Source organism: Globicephala melas, chromosome 16, assembly GCF_963455315.2.
Source record: "Globicephala melas chromosome 16, mGloMel1.2, whole genome shotgun sequence".
NCBI classification, from domain to species: domain Eukaryota; kingdom Metazoa; phylum Chordata; class Mammalia; order Artiodactyla; family Delphinidae; genus Globicephala; species Globicephala melas.
The window spans coordinates 18,791,236-18,814,969 of NC_083329.1; the positions used below are offsets into that span (position 1 = coordinate 18,791,236).

Below are 23,734 nucleotides of genomic sequence, written 5' to 3' on the forward strand. Positions count from 1 at the left end.
GTTTACCTTAAAATAATGCAGTTACTTATTTTAGAACATAACTCAGTTTCTTAGACTTATGCATGCTCTTTTCTACCTGCACTGGTTGACAATTAGATTTCAGAACACTCTATAATATATCAAGTTCAAGCACACCATAGGTCACCTTGTAACTCAGAAATTTTTCATATTTTAAAAGTCAGTGTAGTTAGGAAAATACAAACTTTATTACATTAACAGAAAAAAATATTTCCAGAAAGACCTACAGCACACAACTTTGATACAATGTAAAATTCAGAAGACAGGAATAGCAAATTTTACATATATATTCTTTAGCGGGTTAAAGATTTAATTTTTATATTTTACATATATATTCTTTAGCGGGTTAAAGATTTAACTTTTATATATTATTTAGCGGGTTAAAGATTTAACCTTAAATTATTAATTATAATATGCCTAATGTATAACATGTAATGCATGAAATGTAAGTCCAACAATAAGCAAAAATAGCAACCAATTTAGTATCTGCAGTAGTCATTTCTCAAGTACCACATAAAAGTACTTTACCACTCTGCTAAATGACAGCCAATTTCTAATTCATCTATAACAAAGTATTTACTAATTCCCCACTAGTCTTATAAAACTTTGGCATTTCTGTATCTAAGTTTCCTCTCCTAATTGATATAAACTAGTTCAAGAACACTTCCACCACCACCACCACCACCACCACCCCAAAAAAAAAGAACACTTCCACCAAGCCCAAGCTATAGACCTCAGAACTGACTGAAGGACTTGGGGTCAACTTGTTTTTCTGGGGTTTTTTATTGTTTTGGGGGTGTTTTGGCCTTGTTTGGGGTTTTTATTACTATAAGCATAGATTCTATGCTTTTCCATTCATGAATGATACATGAATGATATAGTGAACTGAATCCTATAAAGATATAGTTTTTCATTTAATCTTCAACCTCCAAAAAACTTCATCCTTATATCTGTATGTCAGGGTTAGTGTATATTTTTTAGTAAAAAAACACAACAGATTTTGATATTTTTTCTCATAAGATGATATATAAAATCTAAAAACTATTTAAACTGTTTAAAAAACACGTCTTACAGAAATACTAAATTACACAACAGATATTGATAATCCAGCATATGTTTAAAACAAATATGAATGCAATTTAACTGTCTGGATAACAAAGAATTTCAATTTTATTCACGCTTCCCCTCAAAATCCATATAGGTAAGTCAAGGCAAAAAAAAACCAGCAGCTATTCAGAAACCATCTATGAGCATTCCACATAGAATTCCAGTTTATATCTCTCTTGAACGTGGGACAAGCCCTGTCCCAAGTCACTGAAGAAACAATATTTAAAAAGTATAATTCCAGCAAGCATAACAAAAGAATTTATAATTTTAGTGCTCCTTTTGAAAAGTGGAATGTTTCACATTTCTGCCTGGTTTCTAGTTCACAAGTTGTTGTATGAGTCTTACTTGCTACAATTATCAAAACACAGCTCTGATCAACTTTCTGAATACAGTAGTTTAAAAACTAAAAAAAAATCCATCTGCAAGTTATTAATGTATTTCTTAATATCACTCTTTAATCCACAACAATTCATAACAAATAAGAGAAAATCTTAAACACTTGAAAATTGTATTATCAGAAACCAGAAAACAAGTGCCAACCTGAGATAAATGTTTTCTTCAAAAACTGAACACTTTGGGAAAAGTAGTAACCTTAGAGATAGACCAAGTCCATATCTCCAAACTGGCATTTCAAGAATACAGTTTTATATGTCAGCTTTATCTTACATTTAAGCCATCTGAAAGTCACAAAACTTAAGACAAAGCCTTTATTTCTCTGCTATTTTTAAATGCATATTCATAATTAAATAAAACTTTTACAGTGTACCTGATTTCCAAATTAGTATTTAAAAGATTTATCACATTCAGTCTGAGATCCTTATGTTGGGAATGGTCATTTACATACTTATTCCTAATAATTCTTGTCACTGTCACATAGAAAACATCAACACTTGACAAATTCAAACTATGAACTAAGCTTACTGAATGTTACAAATTGTACCCAATAGCTACGTCTCTTCAAATACGTAGTAACAAACAGTTACAAGGGCTATGGCATGTAAAGCTGAGGGTAGAGGTTAGCAACTAATAAACAGATTTTTAAAATTAAGACAATCTTTCAGTGTTGATGCTACATTTAGATAAAAAATACTTAGTTACACAAGTGTACCCTAAGATTCTGAAAAACATAACAAAAAATAGTTTTAGATACAATTATCCATTACTCTGAGCAGATACGAGAAAGTGCTGACATTTATGAAGAAGTGTACAAAACTGCACAGGTGTAAGCTTAGATGTAGACTGTTGGTACTTATCGTGAGGGAGGCAAATACTATACAGTCCACATCTGCAACCCAATTTTGCTTCAGCATCCCCAAAGACTTAGAAAACATTTTTTTGGGTAGGTTGCAAAACATTGCTTCCTCTTTTATTCTCATCACCCCCATTATAATACAAAGCAACAGACAAGAAAATCAAATCACCAACTGCAAGGGTTGAAGGCTTAATGAAACACACACACACTCAAAAGCATCTTCTTTTCAACTACCGAAACGGTATTCATTTCACCTGTTTGTACATCCATATTAACACAATTACACAAACCCTCTGTTGATTTTTTTTAAAAAAGGAGCAATTAATGGCTTGGCGTCATTATTCTTCTACCTAGGAAAGGGGGGGAGGGGGATGGTACAAAACAATGGATACTGAGGGGCTGGGGAAAAATCGTTTTGTCCTGAAGCCTCTAGCATGGGGCGGGGGGGGGGGGGGGCGGGAAAGAAGAGTACTTTTCCTCTGTCCCTAAAATCTACCGCGGAAAGAGGTTGCCATTAGGCATGTCCAACAGAGCAGTCCTGGATGCCTACAACTCGCTTCACCAAGCAACACACCCAAAGCCGACTCACCACTCTTCAAGGAACGGAGAGAAGACGGGGAGAGCGCGGTGGGCTTTGGGGAAGGGGCGAGGAAAGACTCCACCCCGTAGCACTACCGCCGCGCCAGGGCCCCCGCCAACGATTCACACGCCCACGGGGCGCCCGGCAGCTTGGGCGCGGTGACCCCGGGAGCCCAGTGGAGCAGCACCGTCCTCCGGGCGCCCCCGGCCCCGGTTCTCGAGCCGGTTTAGTCCTCGCCCGGGCGCTGTCCTGGTCGCCCGCCGCCACCGCAGGCCCGGCCCCGGACGCTGTCAGCCGGCCGGCTCGCTCTCGGCGCTCGGCTGTGGGCCCCGCACGAGAGCCGGCTACTAGGGCCCGGCCCTCCCGGAGACAGCACCCAGGAAAGCGGCGGCGGCGGCGCCTCCCAGGGCCCCGGCCCCTCGGGCCTCGCCCCGGCCCCGCCGGCTCGCGCCTGTCAGGACGCGCGGGGCCTCCCCCTATCGACAGCCCGCCCGACCGCCCGACGGGCAGGAAGGAAGGCAGGAAGAACCGGCCAACAGGCACCCTCCCGCCTCAGCGGCCCCTAGTTACCGTCAGGAGCCGCGACTCCGCCATCCTCCTCGCTCGCCCTCCTTCCTCCTCCTCCTTGGAGGCGACTCTGCCCAACCGCCGCCCCCCGCCCGCCCCTCCCCCACTCGCCCCGCCCCGCCCGCCCGCCCGCCCCTATACACACTCTCGCTCCTACCGCCCCGCCCCACCCCTCCGGTGCAGGCCCGTCAATCGCTAGGGAAGAAAAACAGGCGGAGCCAGGGCAACAGACGCTGCCCAATCAGAGTGAGGCACTGTCGCCAGCGACGCTACCCAATCAGAGTAAGGTATGGGCGCCTGCTTCCCTCTCTCCGCCCTTTTCCTTTCCTCCGCTCCTCAACGCGCTCTCTCCCGCCCACAGGGCGCCGCTGGCTAGCTGGGCCACAGAGAGAGCCTCCAGCTGGGTAGAGAGACAACTCTCAATCCGAAGTTACTGTTGACGCTAAGGCAGCCATAACTGATAATGGCATCGGGAGTTTCCGGGCCTGCCGTCTCCTGTGTGACGTAGTTTTCCCTTCGCCCAATCTCATAGTTGCCCTGGGCAACAGTTGAGCCGTCTGGGAAGAGAGGCATCTGTAAGTAGGCCCAAAACAGAACCAAACGTGACCAGACATCCCATGTTAAACAAGTTAATTCCTATTCCGGACTACCTGCCCGGGTTCGGGGATAGAGGGAGCAGGTTTCCTGGCCCTTATTCTGCTGGGACGTCTGGTCACTTACTTAGGTGGACAGGAGTTTAGGGCTCCGGAATCCCCTGTCTTGCCCGGAAGTTGCCTTTGACACTTCTGAATGGGGTCATGGCAGAAGGATGGGAATAGCTTGCGCCCCCCTTGCCCCAGGGAGTACCCATTCTGACAGGAGTGGCGAAGTGAGGTAAGTGTCCCTTGGTCCCGAACCGTGGGTCAGGCCCGAGCAGGCCGAACGGCCCCTGGGAGACAAAGCGCAGATGGGGCTAGCCGAACTCAGAGCCGCTTCCGCTGGAAGAAGGTTTTCTTTCCGGGCTGGCCAGGCGGCGGCCCGCCCCCCACCCCCCTCCGCCCCTTTGAGGTTCCCTGTGGGGTGAGGCGGCTCAACCGGCTCCCGTCGCCGCGCTGCTGCAAGCTGGGACGGGAGGGGCCTGGGTGTAGCCCTTAACTCCCGCGAAGTGGAGCTCCTGACCACGCCCCCGCAAAGTCTGTTACGTACTTTCACCCCCTGACCTTTGAGGAGGGAGAATTCTGGAGCTTGAGGAAATCATTTTCCATTCCCAGCTATAAAGGAAAAAGATGGTTACCCACCACCGCGGCAACACCTCTAAGTCTTATTTTCGCACTTCCTGTCTTCAGATTCTGAATTTTCTCCCTTTTCTTTGTTTCTCCTCCGGTGGGGGTTTGTAAGCATTGACTGCAGCTCTGGATGAAGGTATACTGCCCTAATCCTGCGTGTCTACGGTTTATTAAACAATGTTTGTGAATATTCGTAAAACTATCGTATTAGTTTTATATGGCTCTTTACCAGAATTGTCACATATTATCTCATGTAGTTCCTTCTGTAGGTTTTGAGTCAACAGCTGTGAGTCATCTTGGTAATATCGGGTTGGGTGCCTAAAGCTGCGGGAAAAAGGATCAGGAGAACTTTCAGGTAAACTGAAAATTGTTTATATCCAGGCCAGTCAACAACAAGGGTGCACACCTATCTTCTTTGCTTAGTTTCTTTTTGTATCTTTAGTACTCATGCTCCAGCCAAAATGAACTATGTATTCTTTTCTCTAACAAGGTTTTATCACTGAAGCACCAACCTTTTGTGATTCTGTATCCATGTCCTAGTTATAATTGGAGATGTGTTTCCAGATTCTCCCCAGCAGGAAGTAATTTTCTCTGAGCTTACCTAGCACTTTTTGTACCTCTTTTATGACAACCACTATTTTGTATAACAGCTGCTTGTGTTCTTAGCTTCACTACCATATTTACTCCTAAATAGAATGGTTTGTATCAGATTTATCTGCCTGTTACTTTACCCTGCACATGATATTATTTTGATAAATACTGAAAAATGGAATATATTGGGTGTCTCCTGGATGCCCAAGATGTTGCCAGCAAAGTTGAAGGGAACTTCAGTTTATCAGAAATTCAGCATAGTCCCTGTTACTCAACCTTTTCTTAGGCTTCCACTCTGAAGTCTCTTCAAAATGATTTCTTCCCCCCATATTTTATTAAAGAAATATTCATACATTAAAAAGTTTAAAGAATACAATAAACATTCATGTAGGTTTCACCTAAATCCAACAGTTGTTAACGTCGTGCCATATTTATTTCACTCTTTCTCATACACTGTTTGTCACTGAGACATTTGGAAATAGGTTGCAGACACCTATTGTTAGGCAGACATCTCTAAAATTCCCAACATGTATTTCCTAAGAATTATAAAGTTCTCCTGCAAAACATCATTATCACAACTAAGGAAGTTAATAATTCTGTAGTCTTTGAAATTCAATCCGAATGTATGTACATTTTCCCATTTGAACCAAGAATGTCTTTTATACCTTCTCCTCCTTGCAAAAAAGAAACAAAATCAGGATCCAGTCATGGTTTATGTATTGTATTTGGGTATTATAACTCTTTGGCCTTAATCTAGAACAGTTCCCCCATCTCTCTTTCCCTTGTGACATTGTCATTTTGAAGTGTTCAGGCCAGGGGTCTTTTTGAATATCTCCTTTTTTCTTATTTCTTGTAAATCAGAAGTTGGTCTGGAGGTGTGATTAGATTCAATTTAACATTTTTTGCAAGAATACTTCGCAGTATTCATACTTTTCCAATCATGATTAAGTCTTCTCAAATGAAGCTACTTTTACCATACCATGAGCTGCTTGTTAAATCCATCCCACTTCTCAACATACCACCCTTCTATGATATCCTACAAAGAAGAGTTTGGTATTTAATCCTCTTGTCTACGTAGAGTATGAGAGTGCCCTGCAATGGCAACATAGACTGTCTACCTTTTAATAAAGTGTTGCTGCTACTTTGCCTACACTTGGAGCTGATGCAATGTAATCTTCAGCAAAGTGTACTGATGTCAGCATAGTTTCATGAGTTTTCAACTCCTGGCACCCCAGGGACAGTTGATGAAAGATGTGTGGGCCCTGCAATTCAAATACAGATGAATCTTGATGTTATCAAAGCAGAGACTGGGGCAACTGCTGGCCATCTGGCCACATCCAATTTTGGCAATGTTATTTTTCTCCCTGAAACTCTTGCAAGTCCTAATTAGTCCTGGTATTTCTGTGATAGGCTTTTGGTAGCATTCATCAGAGCTTATTAAAAATTGCAAAATCAAGATTATACTTAGCACTTAGTACATTAGGTACAGTCTGTGTCCAATGGATAGAGAAGTGTTTGCAGAATTTACTTCATAATCACAAGAGGAAAACTCCCCAGATTGCCAAGCTTATGTATTCCTTCTATCCTAGACTTATATTTGATCATGAAAGATAAGCAGAAGGAAGCAAATGCACTTAAGGGGACAGAAGAAAATGCTCTGGTAGGGCAAAAATTCTTAGATTGATATAGAATGTTTTTAGCCTTCATATGAAAGTTAAGTAATGCACTCCTTCAGTCACTTCTTTTGTGTAGAAGAAAATTTGCTCATGGTGGGACTATGAAACAGTTTTAAGTTTACTCCAGATTCAAATAAGGCAAAATAATATACCAATTTAGACCACAGATTTTAGAATCAGACCTGGGTTTCAGGAACAGGCACATTCATTAGCTGGTGACTTTGGACAGTTTACTCATTCTGTTTATCATCTATTAAATGGAGCTGTAAAACCTCTTAGAATTGTTGAACAGAATGAGTCAAACACATAAAATGCTTTATTTTAGCATAGTATATAGTACATGGTATATGGTCAGTGTATGGTAGTTATTAGTAGCTTCTAAAGCAGTCCAATCTGAGTACATTGTAGGCATTAAATATTTATTTATTGAATGAGTGAATGACTTTAAGTTGGTTCTCCAACTTTAATGTGGGGAACTTAATTAAAAATTAGAGATTCTGATTCATGAGTCTGGGGAAGACTCCTGAAGAATCTGTATTTTTAATAATTGTCCAGGGGATTTTGATATAGGTGATCTGAGGTTCAGGCTTTCAGAAATAGTAAAGTATCAAACAATTCTTTATTTCCCCTTCCTTGCATACTATTGAAGTAGGTTTATATCTCTGATGCTGAGAATATAAAAAGTTCTTCAGATAACGTTTTTTTAAAAAGGTTTAACCCTTTTTTAAGGGTTAGTAGCTAACAGTTTTAGAACCACTTTCTAGTACTGAATTTTGAAAAAACAAATTATTAGAAAAAGGTATTCTGCATGAGTAGGCTATGTCATTTTCTACTAACTTAACAGTAGTGTCTGCTACTGGAATGTAACAGAACCAATGGCATCATCCAGGTTCACCCAAGAAGAGCAGTTCCTGTTCTTAGGCCTAGGCATGTTTCAGAAGCTAGACACTGCACATATTATTCACATGAGTCTGGATTAATTAGCCAAATTGAACATGTTGCAACATTTTTCTACCAGCAGATGCCAGATAGCAAAACAAAACAGAATCTACTCTAGTTTCCAACTACATGACATATGATGTTATTTGGCATCTCTGGTTGAACATTATCAATCCAAATTAAGCAGTCTGCTAGCATGTGGTCAACCACTTGAGTGAGAGTGAGCATTACTAATTTGTATCTGCTGAAAACCACGTTTTTTGGGACTCCCTCTTTCACCTTTTTTCATGTTAGTTTACATTCAGAAATCTAATATGCGTTTGAAAATTCATCTGTCAGTCAACCACACAAGTCTTGCATAAGACAAAAGATAAATTTTTTCATTTTTGTTCCTGCCATTCCTGCCACCCCCATCGACAACCTGCAGCAGGGAGATTGAACTTACTTAAAAGGAATTAATAAATAGTCACAAAAGAAAAATATCCTTTACTGTATTCTACATAAACAAGGTTGCTTCCAGTGCCTCCCTCGGTTCCCAGAGATTGTATTTTTGCTTCTTAATGCCTATTAATGATAAAAGAGGATCGTTTGGCATGTAATATATTGGCGTGGCTCTGTTTTACTGAAGTTGTGAAGTCAGGTGCCTATGGTTGCCGGGCAGGTAATGTTAAGGGAAACAATAGGCAGTGGTGGGGATTGGAGAACTCCCCATGCTCACCTAAATGGGGCATCACTTCCCAGCCCCAGCCAAATTTTGCCATCTGGGGATATGGACCTGGTGTTACCAGATTTGTCAAGAGGAACTAAAATGTGGACTTAATGTGAAATATCCTGATTTTTTTTTAAATTTTTGTTTTGTTTTGAAATCTCCTGACTTTTAAACATTGGTTCGAATACTTTTTAAACATTAATCAAGCCAGCAAAACATTTAACTGGGTAACACCAAGGGCTACAAGTTTATGACCTCTGTGTTTCTTGCATAAAAACGCAATTGGTACTTTGGTTGAAAATCTCAGAATGCTTTAGAAATGTTTCCTTTTTTGCCGTATTTCAGGTGCATTTACTTCTCTAAGTAAGGTAACAAGTCACTTATCGCCTCCATCAAAAATTAAAGATAGAGGGGCTTCCCTGGTGGCACAGTGGTTGAGAGTCTGCCTGCTGATGCAGGGGACACGGGTTCGTGCCCTGGTCCGGGAAGATCCCACATGCCACGGAGTGGCTGGGCCCGTGAGCCATGGCCGCTGAGCCTGCGCGTCCGGAGCCTGTGCTCTGCAACGGGAGAGGCCACAACAGTGAGAGGCCCACGTACCGCAAAAAAAAAAAAAAAAAAAAATTAAAGATAGACTTTTATGTACACTAACTGTCTATTTCCTTGATTGCAATTTAAAAGGTTTTTACTCTTTTCCACCAAATTAAAAACTTGTTCACATTTTCTCAACCTTGAATTATATTAGGAAATAAGTTTTCTTTATTATCATATCTTTAATATATTTAAGAAAAATGGGATTTCCCTGGTGGTGCAGTGCTTAAGAATCTGCCTGCCAATGCAGGGGACACGGATTCGAGCCCTGGTCCAGGAAGATCCCACATGCCGTGGAGCAGCTAAGCTCGTGCGCCACAACTACTGAGCCCACGTGCCATAGCTACTGAAGTCTGCGCACATCTAGAGCCCATGCTCCACAACAAGAGAAGCCACTGCAGTGAGAAGCCTGCGCACCGCAACGAAGAGTAGCCTCCACTGGTCGCAACTAAAGAAAAGCCGGCATGCAGCAACAAAGACCCAACGCAGCCCAAAATTAATTAATTAAATTTAAAGAAAAGAAAGAACAATCCGGTAGCCCATGCTCTTTAAAAGTAAATAATTAAGACAGATTTTTAAAGGAAAACATCTTTAAATAGATCATGCTCTTTTGTAGGTACTGTGATGTTGATGAGGATTCAGAGGGTTTTTAAGTGTGGGAGGGCACTTAACAGGAAATCTACAACAAGTTTTTTATTATAGAGATACGAAAATTAGACATGGAATAATAAATGTCACACTGTATTTCTAAGCACTTTTACATTCACTTTTCATTTGAACCTTGCAACTCAAGACTGGTACTAAACATGTTTTTTATGAGAAAATCAAACCTCCAATTGGTTAGGAAATGTTTTCAATGTCACAAAGCTAATTAGCCAGAGTACAACCCATTTAAAGTATAAACATGGAATATACTGACCCGAAAAAAATGAAAACAAACAAAAATGCCAGTACAAGCTTTTGTTTTAAATCATACATTACTGTTGCAGCTTGTTTAAAATACTTGGGATCCTAGAATACTCTGAAGCATTCAATTTCAGAATTTAAAAATGGGGTTTTGTACCATTAGGATAAACTGGTAAGTTTAGATAAATTAATGGAGGGAAAAAAATGATGAAAAGCTAATGGTGGACTAGAAGTGGTAGGCACACCACTTGACCCACAGAATGGCTCTTTTGGGGCTCCTATCAAAGATCAAATATTAGACTAAGGAGACTTTAGTATGACCTAGGAGGAGAGTTTTTAAAACATCCAAATCCTGGCCTGAGCATTTTTAGAAGCTAAGACTTGGCTTTGGCATCCACAGTATGTTTCCATTTTGATATTTCTGATCCATATGTATATGTTTTGAGTTACCAGGAATGGAATTTGGATTTGAGTAATCTATTCCTCTTCTCTGTCTGCCCCCATCTGACTGTAGTCTACATTTTCCAGCTGGCTAGATGAAAATAGAGTACAATTTAAAGCTAACAGTCCTGTTTAGCTATTTAACCCATGATCTTGGTCTCAACAGTATGTTTTCATATAAGCTAATCTATGAAAAATATGCAAAACTTGTAAGCTTTTCAAGTGTTGCTTATTGCTGATTAAGCTTGAGATCTGACAGTTCCAGTGGCAGCATCTTTTAAAAATAAGACTAATGCTATAAAACAAAACCCACAGACAAAAAGTATTTTTTCCTACTAAGAGATTTTTTTTAGCCATTAACTTTATTCTTTATGCTCAGTAATTATATTATTGATGTGTAATTTATTTTTATTGATTTTCACTAATAATTGGAATAACTCAATCCAAAATATTTTAAGTTTTCATTTAAATTTGTAAACATTTTTGTGGCAGAGAGGTATGGTAGGATAATTACTAAAATATGTTCAAGCATGAAAACATACATTAAAATAAAATTAAGTGGAGTGGAAATAGAGATGTAGGGAGAAAAAAAGATACAAAATTTCTGACTTAAAAAAGAGTTCTTGGGACTTCCCTGGTGGCGCAGTGGATAAGAATCCGCCTGCCAGTGCAGGGGACACAGGTTCGAGCCGTGGTCTGGGAAGATCCCACGTGCCGCAAAGCAGCTAAACCCGTGCGCCACAACTACTGAGCCTGCGCTCTAGAGCCCACAAGCCACAACTACTGAAGCCTGCACGCCAAGAGCCCGTGGTCCGCAACAAGAGAAGCCACCGCAACTAGAGGAAGCCCGCGCACCACAATAAAGAGTAGCCCCCGCTCACCGCAACTAGAGAAAGCTCGCGCACAGCAACGAAGACCCAACACAGCCAAAAAAATAAAATTAAATCTTAAAAAAAAAATGTTTTTAAGTTCTTCATTTTTTATTAATGGATGATGGTAGCTATCAGATTGCTATGATATTTTGATTATATTACATATATTTTTAAGGATTAATATGTTATTTTTAAATATGCTGGAAATTTTATCCTTTGTAACTAAACTTATAACAAATTTATATGTCTATCTAGAAATGTGTAAAAGGTGACCTAATTTCTCTGCCTAGTTTTTTCAAAAGGGTTATACAAGGATAAAATTTGAGGACTACTGAACACATTCTTAAGGTTCAGAAGGACACACTAGTGCTCTTGTCCAGTCCCACACCCATAATTTAGTTTGGTTGTCAAAGTAAATCTAGTTTGGTTATCAAACTAAATCTCCCCAGAGATTTCTAACTTGTCCAAGTTGTATGACTAATTTATGTTATCAACATGTGTATGATTGACTTAAAGTACTAATCCTGCCTAGACATAAATGCTTTTCAACTCTCACACCAACAACTTAGTAAAATTTTTCATGACAAAGATTTGGTTTCCCTCTGGGTTCTTTTGTGTTAATTTTAGACATCTAGCTCAAATGCTACAACAGGTTTGGTTCCTTTATCATGATTTTGAAACACATTATCCGTCAAAACCATTATCTCTGGGAGAAATTACAAACTAAAGAAACTGGGGGGAAGAGAAACAGCAGATTATTTTCTAATTACCCAGACTAAAAGCTTCAAAAAGTGACTAATTGACACTGCATTCTCTAAGCATTAAAAGTTTGGGTTCTATTACTGTAGGAATTTTCTTTTACCTTTTTTTTTTGCGGTACGCGGGACTCTCACTGTTGTGGCCTCTCCCGTTGCGGAGCACAGGCTCCGGATGTGCAGGCTCAGCGGCCATGGCTCACGGGCCCAGCCGCTCCGCGGCACGTGGGATCCTCTCGGACCGGGGCACGAACCCGTGTTCCCTGCATCGGCAGGCGGACCCTCAACCACTGCGCCACCAGGAAAGCCCCATTTTACTTTTGCAATTTAATGTTTTCTCTTAAAATATGGCTTGCCCATCTGTATCATTTTAAAGTCTATCATAGTACTCCATGGTATGGTGGTTCCGTGATTTATTTGACCTGTGACGTGTGCCTGAATGCAGTGCCCTAATGAACATTCTTATTCTTATATCTTTACACACTCATGCTTTGTTTCTTTAGTGAGCATTACTAGTAGAAGGTTTGGGTCAAAGAAAATGTGCATATTTAGTTTTAGTAGATACTACAAAATATTAAAAGATACTATAAATTATCCCTCTAAAAAAGCTGTACCAACAAACCCGCCCACCAATAGTGTCCATTACCCTATACATTCCCTAACTGAATACTAGGCTTCTGATTTTCTTGCAATCTCAAAAGATACAACACACACACCAAAATGAGACCACAATGATTTTCACTTTCTTAATGAGGCTATAATGATTTTCCTGTTCAAATTGTAATCACCACAACACCCAGCCCTCCTAAATCCCCTTAAACTATTTTATTTTCTATAACACTTACTACCATTATGTTATTTGTTTCTCTCCCCATACTCTAGACTGTAAGCTCTGAAAGAGCAAACATTTTTTTCTCTTTTGTTCACTAATGAATGGTGCCTGGCACATGGTAGACACTCACATATTTATTGAATTGAATGATGTGGCACTTGAATAATACACATGAATTTCATCCCCAGCTGATATATTTCTTCTTTGGCCCATCTATCCCTGGTGGTACACACATATTACCTTACCAATTAGAAAGTACCCTTAGGGGTAGCCACAACTCCTTAGGGTGCATCACACCAGGCAAAACACCCATGCTTGGCTATTAGCAGTTACCCTGGAGAAGGATATAAATGCTCCTTCCTACGCTGGGCTCCCTGGGCAGTTGATTATCAAGACAGTGTAGCATTGGCAGTGCTGGGCATCCAACCACCACCTTGCTTATTTTAGCCCTCCCTTCCTGTTCCTCTCCTGCCAATGCCTAGGGGGGCCTAGGAACAAGAATCAACCCTAGCAAAGTAGACACTCCACCCAGGCAAGTGACAGCACTGATCTTCCCCACACCAGGCCCAACCCACTCCCTACAAGGCCTTTGGCTCCACACCCTTTCCAGTAACAATGGAAGCTTACTCAGAGAACTAAGGTTTGGTAGAGCACCAAGCTTCATTGTTTTCCGCAAGCCAGATTTTGGATGTGAAAGAGGTATAAAGAAGAGATAGCAAAAGATAGTGATTAAATTCTGAGTAACTAGAGTTGCTACTCTAAAACAGCTAAGAGTTAAGTATTTGTTCATCTATCATTTTATCATTTTGGTGATTAAAAATTTGGTGATATAAAAACCCTTAGGGCTTTCCTGGTGGCACAGTGGTTGAAAGTCCGCCTGCCGATGCAGGGGACACGGGTTCGTGCCCCGGTCCGGGAAGATCCCACATGCCGCAGAGCGGCTGGGCCCATGAGCCATGGCCGCTGAGCCTGCGCGTCCGGAGCCTGTGCTCCGCAACGGGAGAGGCCACAACAGTGAGAGGCCTGCGTACCGCAAAAAAAAAAAACCTTAGATGCTATGCATTTCTCTCACATTCATCAACATTTATAATGTCTATCCTCCCTTTCAGTAGCATATCATGTCAGATTTGTACCAAATAAGGGCCTAATGAATACTTTCATTGTGTTATCCTTAATGGAGAGGCTAAGTATTGTTTGTTATAGTTGTATTCAGGCTACTCAGAGATCTGCAATATTACTAACCTTCAACAACAACAACAAAAAAGAATGAACACTAGTTACCACTGGCAGGCCTAAGTAACAAGAAGGAAAGAATGTGTCAGAAGGAGAAGCTGTGCATTCTGAGTAAATTGTATATTGCATTTATCTCAGATTCTAGGTAGTGATGAGTTGCTTTATTCCTGGTCCATTCCCTACTTCATCTTCATTCCCAGAGAGAGCAGTATAGGGGTAAGTTTCAGTGACAGTTGTGGAAAGCAGATAGAGCTTCCTCAGGAACTTTAGATCTTCCAGAATAGGAATTTGAACAAGAAGGGGAAGAGGCTTGGTGGATGGGGAGTATGAAGCTTTTTTTAGGAATGTCAAAGTAGAGGTAATGGGAATAACTAAGACCAGAAGCAGCTTCACTTGATTATAACTAATTTGCAGTGGGTGGTAAAGGCAGGCACCAAGCCAGCATCACCACATTATAAATAATCTTTCTTCTGTGGTGGTGATGTTGTGAAAGATATACAGTGAGTTGCATCAGTATGGTGAAATATCACAAAATGGGTGGGACTGTCTAGAGTAGCATCTGTGTTTGGAAAGGGGTCACGCTACGAGTTACAGTCCAGAACACCTTGAATATATATAACATGGCATAAACTGGGATGTAACACTGGGAACGGTTGTAATCAGCCAGAGATGACATATATGCTGGGATATTCATAACAAAATACTCACGTGAGGGTATTCACTGATGCTTCAGCATAGAGTATCTCTGTATTAGAGGAAAATAAACTGAGAGCACACCTCGCTTCTGGTATCCAAGAGCCAATTTCACCTGTTTGTGTTGCTTCCTTACAAATTGCAGCTATGTAGCCAGTAACTGATCCTTAAGATGCTTTTTGTCATTATAGCAAAGGAATTAAAGTAGAAACTGGCTGTTAGTTACTGAAGGAAGTGGGGATGTTAGGCAGTATTTACATACTACCTCCTCCTTTCCCTAACACTCTGCCTTACCCCACCTCCCAAATGGTCATGTCTTTTACATCACCCACCATTCAGGGGAGATGCTATCAGCTGCACATAAATCCCTTTGGTTTTCCTCAGCTGGATAGATAACTATTGGATAATTTACCTTTGCCTGAAAAACTTAAGCCCAATTTTCACTAGGAGGGGAAAAATTTAGAACATGCAGCCTTCCAATTACCACCACCACTTATGAATGAAAGTTGACAAGATCTGCATGCTTATATGAACTATCTCAACCTTGTTTCAATGAAAAGACTCACAGGTAATTAATGGGAAAATTATGCAAGGATAGGATAGTTCATTTTCTATAGGAATTGTGATTTTCTTAAACTACAATGGAAATATCTATCTCAAGCAATATGCTTTGGTAATTCATTCTTGAATAGTACTAATAATTGTTTTCTCATTGAAGGAAGAAACTATCCAACAATTCAGATATGGCAGAAATGAAGTCAATGTTCCGGGAAGTTCTTCCAAAACAAGGTATCTAAGTTACAAATACTTAGGTCATAGAATATTGTAGGAACCTAAAAACTAATAGGCAGTGTCATGTAGCAGCCTCAATAGCTAAATATCTGAAACTATTTTGTGTTCTATACACCACACATACTCTCCACCTTTACTATGCTTTTGTCATGAGTAGGTTGTAAAGGAGTAATCCATTGCCTCCCCGCCCCCACTAGTAAAAGGATGTAAAATGACAGTTGGATTGTTTCTTAAATGTAGAAATTCTGTTACACTCAAGATTGCAGATTACAATAAGGAATTTCCAGTGGAAAAAAATAGCACCATAATTTACCATAATACTAAATAAGGTCTGAAAATGGGGGAAAAGAAACCTAAATCAAACAATGTAGCAAAAGCCGAATTACAATTACATTCAGTAATTTGAGTATTCATGTTAATACCATACTTTACTACATATATGTTGTTGTTGTATTTCCATTTCTTTTTTTTATTGAAGTATAGTTGATTTACAGTGTTGTGTTACAGGTGTATCGCAAAGTGATTCAGTTATACATACATATATATCTACTTTTTTTCAGATTCTTTTCCCTTATAGGTTATTACAAAATATTTAGTATAGTTCCCTGTGTTATACAGTAGGTCCTTGGTGTTTATTTTATATATAGTAGTGTGTATATGTTTATTCCAAACTTCTAAGTTATCCCTCCCACACCTTTCCCCTTTGGTAACCATAAGTTTGTTTTCTGTGTCTGTGGGTCTATTTCCGTTTTGTATGTAAGTTTATTTGTATCATGTTTTTTAGATTCCACATATAAGCAATATCATATGATATTTGTCTTTCTCTGTCTGACTTACTTCACTTAGTATGAAAGTATCTAGGTCCATCCATATTGCTGCAAATGGCATTATTTCATTCGTTTTTATGGTTGACTAATATTCCATTGTGTGTGTGTGCATGTATGTGTGTGTATATATATACACACACATATATATATATACACACACACACATATATATACCACATCTTTATCCATTCATCTGTCAGCGTACATTTAGTTTGCTTCCATGTTCTTGGCTATTGTAAATAGTGCTGCAGTGAACATTGGGGTGCATGTATCTTTTCAAATTATGGTTTTCTTCAGATATATGTCCAGGAGTGGGATTGCAGGATCATATGGTAGCTCTGTTTTTAGTTTTTTAAGGAAACTCCATGCTGCTCTCCATAGTGGCTGTACCAATTTACATTCCCACCAACAGTGTAGGAGGGTTCCTTTTTTTCGACACCCTCTCCAGCATTTATTATTTGTAGACTTTTTGATGATGGCCATTCTGAACAGTGTGAGGTGATACCTCATTATAGTTTTGATTTGCATTTCTCCAATAATTAGTGAAGTTGATCATTTTTTCATGTGTCTGTTGGCCATCCGTATGTCTTTGGAGAAATGTCTATTCAGATCTTTTGCCCATTTTTTGATTGAGTTGTTTGTTTTTTTGATATTGAGTTGTATTAGGTATTTGTATATTTTGACGATTAATCCCTTGTCAGTCTCATCATTTGCAAACATTTTCTCCCATTCTGTAGGTTGTCTTTTTGTTTAGTTTATGGTTCCCTTTGCTGTGCAAAAGACTTTAATTAGTTCCCATTTGTTTATTTTTGTTTTTATTTACATTACTCTAGGAGACAGGTCCAAAAAGATATTGCTGCAATTTATGTCAAAGACTGTTCTGCCTATGTTTTCCTCTAGGAGTTTTATAGAATCAGGTCTTACATTTAGGTCTTTAATCCATTTTATTTTTCTGTGTGGTGTTAGAGAATGTTCTAATTTCATTCTTTTACATGTAGCTGTCTAGTTTTCCCAGCACCACTTACTGAAGAGAGTGTCTTTTCTCCGTTGTATATTCTTGACTCCTTTGTCATAGATTAATTGACCATAGGTGAGTGGGTTTATTTCTGGGCTTTCTATCCTGTTCCATTGATCTGTATGTCTGGTTTTGTGCCATACCATACTGTTTTGATTACTGTAGCTTTGTCATATAGTCTGATGTCAGGGAACCTGATTCCTCCAGCTCCGTTTTTCTTTCTCAAGATTGCTTTGGCTATTCAGGGTCTTTTGTGTTTACATACAAATTTTAAAATTTTTTGTTCTAGTTCTGTGAAAAATGCCATTGCTAATTTGATAGGGATTGCATTGACTCTGTAGATTGGCTTGCATAGTATAGTGATTTTGACAATAATGACTCTCCTAATCCAAGAACATGGTATATCTTTCCATCTGTTTGTGTCATCTTTGATTTCTTTCATCCCTGTATTATAGTTTTCAGAGTTAGGTCTTTTGCCTCCCTAGATGGGTTTATTTTCCTAGGTATTTTATTCTTTTTGATGTGATGGTAAATTGGATTATTTCCTTATTTCCTCTTTCTGATCTTTCATTGTTAGTGTATAGAAATGCAACAAATTTCTGTGTATTAATTTTGTATCCTGTGACTTTACTGAATTCATTGATGAGCTCTAGTATTTTTCTGGTAGTGTCTTTAGGATTTCCTATGTATAGTATCATGTCATCTGCAAACTGTGACAGCTTTGCTTCTGCCTTTCCAATTTGGATTCCTTTTATTTCTTTTTCTTCCCTGATGGCTGTGACTAGGATTTCCAAAACTATGTTGAATAAAAGTGGCAAGATTGGGCATCCTTGTCTTGTACCTGACCTTAGAGGAATGCTTTCAGCTTTTCACTGTTGAGTATGTTAGCTGTGGGCTTGTCATATATGGCCTTTATTTTGTTGAGGTATGTTCCCTCTATGCCCAATTCCTGGAGAGTTTTTTTTTTTATCATAAATGGATGTTGAATTTTATCAGAAGCTTTTTCTGCATCTATTGAGATGATCGTGTGGCTTTTATTCTTCAATTTGTTGATGTGGTATATGGCACTGATTTGCAGATATTGAAAACTCCTTGCTTCCCTAGGATAAATCCCACTTGATCATGGTGTATGATCCTTTTAATATATTGTTGGATTCAGTTTGTTAGTATTTTGCTGAGGATTTTTGCATCTATGCTCATCAGTGATACTGGCCTGTAATTGTCCTTCTTTGTGGTATCTTTGTGATACCTGTGGTTTTGGTATCAGGGTGATGGTGGCCTCATAGAAGGAGTTTGGAAGTGTTCCTTCCTCTGCAATTTTTTGGAATAGTTTCAGAAAGACAGGTGCTAACTCTTCTCTGAATTTGGTAGAATTCACCTGTGAAGCCATCTGGTCCTGGACTTTCTTCAGGGGTATTTTAATCACAGATTCAATTTCAGTGCTTATAATTGGTCTGTTCATATTTTCTATTGCTTCCTGGTTCAGTCTTGGGAGATTGTACTTTTCTAAAAATGTCCATTTCCTCTAGGTTGTCCATTTAATTGGCATATAGCTGCTTGTAACTTCTCCTTTCTCTAGTTTTACTGATTTGGGCCCTCGTCCTTTTTCTTGATGAGTCTGGCTAAAGGTTTATCAATTTCATGTATCTTTTCAGAGAACCAGCTTTTAGTCTCATTCATCTTTTCTATTGTTTTTGTTAACGTCCCAAGCAAGATGTTAGCCTTCAGATGAGTACTCTTGTATATGTTTGCCACCAGCCTTTATGTCCTGAGAACCACAGTCACCTCACACCTCCCCAGCAGACCCTCCAAGACCAGCAGGTCCATCTTGCCCAGGTTCCTATCAAGTCACTGCACTTTTGCCCTGGGTCCCCGGGCACACAATACCTGGTATGAGTGTTCCAAGAGTGGAGAGTCTGTTTCCCCCAGTCCTATGGAGCTCCTGCATTCAGGCGCTACTAACCTTCTAAGCCAAATGCCCTGAGGGCTCCCCTCCTGATGCCAGACCCCGGGGCTAGGGAGCCTGACATGGGGCTCAGAACTCTCAATCCTGTGGGAGAACTTCTGCAATGTAACTGTTCTCTGGTTTGTGGGTTACCCACCTTGGGGGGTATGCGATATGATTCTATTGCGAGTGTGCCCCTCCTGCCATCTCACTGGGTTTCTGCCTTATGTGTTTCAATGTATCTTTTTTGATAGGTTTCAGTCTTTTTTATCGACAGTTGTTCAGCATTGTGATTTTGGTGTGCTCATGAGAGGGGGTGAGCTCAAGGTCCTTTTACTGTGCCATCTTGTTCCTCCTCTTATTTTTATGTACATTGTATTTCCCCCAAATTTTTTTTTGAGATTAAACGTTTGACACAAAAAGTTGTCTCATTGTAGCTTAGGATCTTAAAAAATTCAATACCTTATGAACTTCCTAGTATTAAATGTTGCTTTTATATTGAAGATATGCTGTAGGGTAAATGTTGCTTTTATATTTTTATACTGAAGATACACTGGGGGGGGACTATGAGAACAAGAGATTTTTCAACGTCAATGGATTAAGTTTTTACACCTTAATTCTAGCTGCAAATCCAAACCACCAAACAGCTGTGTTATCTCACTCCAATTCTTTTCTTTTTAAACTTTAGGGCAGTTGTCTGTAGAAGATATAACCACAATGGTGCTGTGTAAACCCAAACTTTTACCCCTAAAATCTCTGACTCTGGAAAAACTGGAGAAAATGCAGCAAGCAGCACAGGATACAATTCGCCAACAGGAAATGGCAGAAAAGGAACAACCGCAAATAAGTCACTGAATGATAACTTAGCACTTCTGCAGAACACCCTACACCTTCCTTATTATTAACAATAGCTAGAAAATAACCTGCATCTGTATGCTGAAAGCAGTATGTATTAATAAAACAGATTTTATTCCCATAATATAAAAATAACCAAGATTAATAAAACTTGGATTGTGAATTTAAACACTCCGATTTGGGGCTTCCCTGGTGGCGCAGTGATAAGGAATCTGCCTGCCAGTGCAAGGGACACGGGTTCGTGTCCCGGTCTGAGAAGATCCCACATGCCACGGAGCGGCTAGGCCCGTGAGCCACAACTACTGAGCCTGCGCGTCTGGAGCTTGTGCTCCACAATGGGAGAGGCCGCGACAGTGAGAGGTCTGCGCACCACGATGAAGAGTGGGCCCCGCTCGCCGCAACTGGAGAAAGCCCTCGCACAGAAACAAAGACCCAACACAGCCAAAAACAAATATAAAATAATTAAAACAAAAAACACTCCAGTTTGTACTAAACAGAAGCAATTTTAAAACTTTGAACCCAGATTTTGGTTTTTTTTTAACCCAAGTTTTTAGAACTGCCAATTATTGTTCACCATTCCCATCAATTTTCTAGATAACATTCTTAGGCACAAGTGAGTAAATGCACCTTTTATAGTCAGAGAATCCTGTAAATGTTTATTAAAAACTGAATTTGAAGAATTTTGTGTCATGACACATTTAAGGCTATCTTGCCTGACCGATACTACTAGTAATGACAAAACTGTATTTCTTAAACAAATTTAATTTTTAAGAAACCCTCACCTATCCAGTAGTTACCTAAGCTTTTAATTATACTGATTTTACGGACTTACCTGGCCACCTTTGTCTTCCAGGTATCAAACACAATTTTAAAACCCTAAAAATGGAAATTAATATGGACTTGAAAGAGCCCATGAAGTAAATATGAACATAAAATTGAAAGTTTTCGTTCTAAAAGACTGTAGCTAAACCTGTAATGGATATGTTCTAAGAATACCTCTGTGAATTCTCAATATAATTCTTGGTTGGTTTGCTGCAGTCAGTATCAGACAATTTAAATTAGTATAGACCTTGAGGCCTTGCTGAGTATTTAGGCTTGGCAAAAGAGGTCAGAAATGTGATCATTCTTTAGATAACTTATTTATTGGTAACTATTTTCTCAGACACTGGGTAAATGTAAAACTATGAGTCTTTGAAGAATAATTTTTTGTAACACAAGCATTACTTGGTAATAGAACTTAAGAATTATGAAAGGTATATATGTTTTAGAAATTTCATTAAGCTCTAGATAAGATCAAAAACAGGTAAGTGTGCAAGTATTTCCCACCAAGTATAATATTAAAATAATTCATTTACTACTGTACTCTTGTTTTAAAAGTTTTCTAGGAGCAAAGTTTAAAATTCACTAGGTTCAAACATGCTCTTTTATATGATTTAAAATTTGTTGTGTGAAATATGTTTTTTGAAAGCCCTAAAATAAAGGTACTCCCAATAAAGAATCAACACTGCTTCACATGTTTTATTTTGTCATACATTCTTCTAGAACTGGGTTCATTCGTCCAGTTCTGTAGAAAAATAGATGTTCCAGCCACCATTTACTTAACTGTCTAGTCTTTAAGACTGAGCAATGTTCCCTGGAAAGATGAATAAGTCTCATAACTAAGTCATTTTTTTAAAATTCTTTAAGACAAAGAAATAACTTTTTTTTTTTTTTTAACTCCCAAAGCACAGTATTTCAACAGCAGCAGCCAACATGGGGTTTTAGCAGCTTAACTTTACCCCCTAAATAAAGCTTTGTATAAACCAGTGATTTTACTACAAAAACACTGTCCTTGAAAGAAAGGAGTGGCAGTCAGACATCAATGCAAAACTTGGAATGATTATGTCATAAACATGGCACTTAAAAAAGGTAGCTTATGAGAATATCCCACTTAAGAAGTGGTTACTTTTCTGTCCCTCCTTTACACGCTCAAAAAAGAAAAAGAAAAAACACTTACTTTAAAAATTTCCCTTAAATGTAAGTTTACAAAATTTCAAAAATGCCTTGTACCCAAAACGAGTGCTAAAAAAAAAAAAAAAACCAAAAAACTGTGCTAACAACTCTTACAATTCAGATATATATTTTTTTTATAACATCTAAGACTGCAAGAGTTCTTATATTCAGTAGCTCTCTGGTTTAAGACGACCTCCATCTCCTTCACTTACAAAACGTTTTCTGCCCCTGCAATGAAAAGAACACAAACATGAAAACAGATACAAATTCTGACTACAGTCAACTAAAAGAATTTAAAACTTCATCTTTTTTGGTTATTCATTAATTTCCAAAGCAATCTACAGATTCAATGCAATCCCTATCAAATTACCAATGGCATTTTTCACAGAACTAGAACAAAAAATTGCACAATTTGTATGGAAACACAAAAGACCCTGAATAGCCAAAGCAATCTTTAGAAACAGAGCTGGAGGAATCAGGCTCCCGGACTTCAAACTATACTACAAAGCTACAGTAATCAAGACAGTATGGTACTGGCACAAAAACAGAAATATAAATCAATGGAACAGGATAGAAAGCCCTAAGATAAACCCACGCACATATGGTCACCTTATCTTTGATAAAGGAAACAAGAATATACAATGGAGAAAAGACAGCCTCTTCAGTAAGGGGTGCTGGGAAAACTGGACAGCTACATGTGAAAGAATGAAATTAGAACACTCCCTAACACCATACACAAAAATAAACTCAAAATGGATTAAAGACCTAAATGTAAGGCCAGACACTATCAAACTCTTAGAGGAAAACATAGGCAGAACGCTCTATGACATAAATCACAGCAAGATCCTTTTTGACCCACCTCCTAGAGAAATGGAAATAAAAACAAAAATAAACAAATGGGACCTAATTAAACTTAAAGATTTTGCATAGCAAAGGAAACCATAAACAAGACCAAAAGACAACCCTCAGAATGGGAGAAAATATTTGCAAATGAAGCAACTGACAAAGGATTAATCTCCAAAATTTATAAGCAGCTCATGCAGCTCAATATCAAAAAAACAAACAACCCAATCCAAAAATGGGCAGAAGACCTAAATAGACATTTCTCCGAAGAAGATATACAGATTGCCAACAAACACATGAAAGAATGCTCAACATCATTAATCGTTAGAGAAATGCAAATCAAAACTACAATGAGATACCATCTCACACCAGTCAGAATGGCCATCAAAAAAATCTAGAAACAATAAATGCTGGAGAGGGTGTGGAGAAAAGGGAACC

General features: G+C 39.2%; 3 protein-coding genes across 8 annotated transcripts in view; 2 read left to right on the plus strand and 1 right to left on the minus strand.

Moving 5' to 3' along the window:
• SHOC2 (SHOC2 leucine rich repeat scaffold protein) overlaps positions 1-3,607 on the minus strand; it is a 111,310-nt gene extending 107,703 nt beyond the window's left edge. For 2 of the 3 annotated variants that reach the window (XM_070043906.1, XM_030842467.2), the window contains exon 1: positions 3,528-3,607. The gene's annotated coding sequence lies outside the window, so the exon portion shown is untranslated. Of the gene's footprint in view, positions 1-2,966; positions 3,240-3,527 lie in introns of those variants that run through there. The other variant, XM_030842469.3, reaches the window with a different exon arrangement.
• Positions 2,920-3,723, plus strand: LOC138842381 (proline-rich protein HaeIII subfamily 1-like). Its single transcript, XM_070043945.1, has one exon. The coding sequence runs from the start codon at positions 2,920-2,922 to the stop codon at positions 3,721-3,723; it is 804 nt and encodes a 267-aa protein (XP_069900046.1).
• A 214-nt stretch (positions 3,724-3,937) lies between these two features.
• On the plus strand, positions 3,938-22,177 carry BBIP1 (BBSome interacting protein 1). Of its 4 annotated transcripts, XM_060285911.1 has the most exons (5): positions 4,110-4,397; positions 4,902-4,925; positions 5,047-5,144; positions 15,746-15,816; positions 20,295-22,177. In XM_060285911.1, exons 4-5 carry the CDS (start codon positions 15,771-15,773, stop codon positions 20,459-20,461), a joined length of 213 nt encoding a protein of 70 aa, XP_060141894.1. In that variant the 5' UTR covers positions 4,110-4,397; positions 4,902-4,925; positions 5,047-5,144; positions 15,746-15,770; the 3' UTR covers positions 20,462-22,177. The 4 variants fall into 4 exon arrangements, with proteins under 4 accessions (XP_030698332.1, XP_060141894.1, XP_060141892.1 ...); XM_030842472.3 differs by lacking the exons at positions 4,110-4,397; positions 4,902-4,925 and adding an exon at positions 3,938-4,099; XM_060285909.1 differs by lacking the exon at positions 4,902-4,925.
• Positions 22,178-23,734: the final 1,557 nt, after the last annotated feature.

Excerpts from the sequence above, each read along its gene's own strand:
- LOC138842381 (XM_070043945.1), top strand. The coding sequence starts at position 2,920 with ATGCCTACAACTCGCTTCACCAAGCAACACACCCAAAGCCGACTCACC.
- BBIP1 (XM_030842472.3), top strand. The coding sequence starts at position 15,771 with ATGGCAGAAATGAAGTCAATGTTCCGGGAAGTTCTTCCAAAACAAG. Across the intron at positions 15,817-20,294 it reads GGAAGTTCTTCCAAAACAAG|GGCAGTTGTCTGTAGAAGAT; the intron begins GTATCTAAGTTA and ends TTTAAACTTTAG.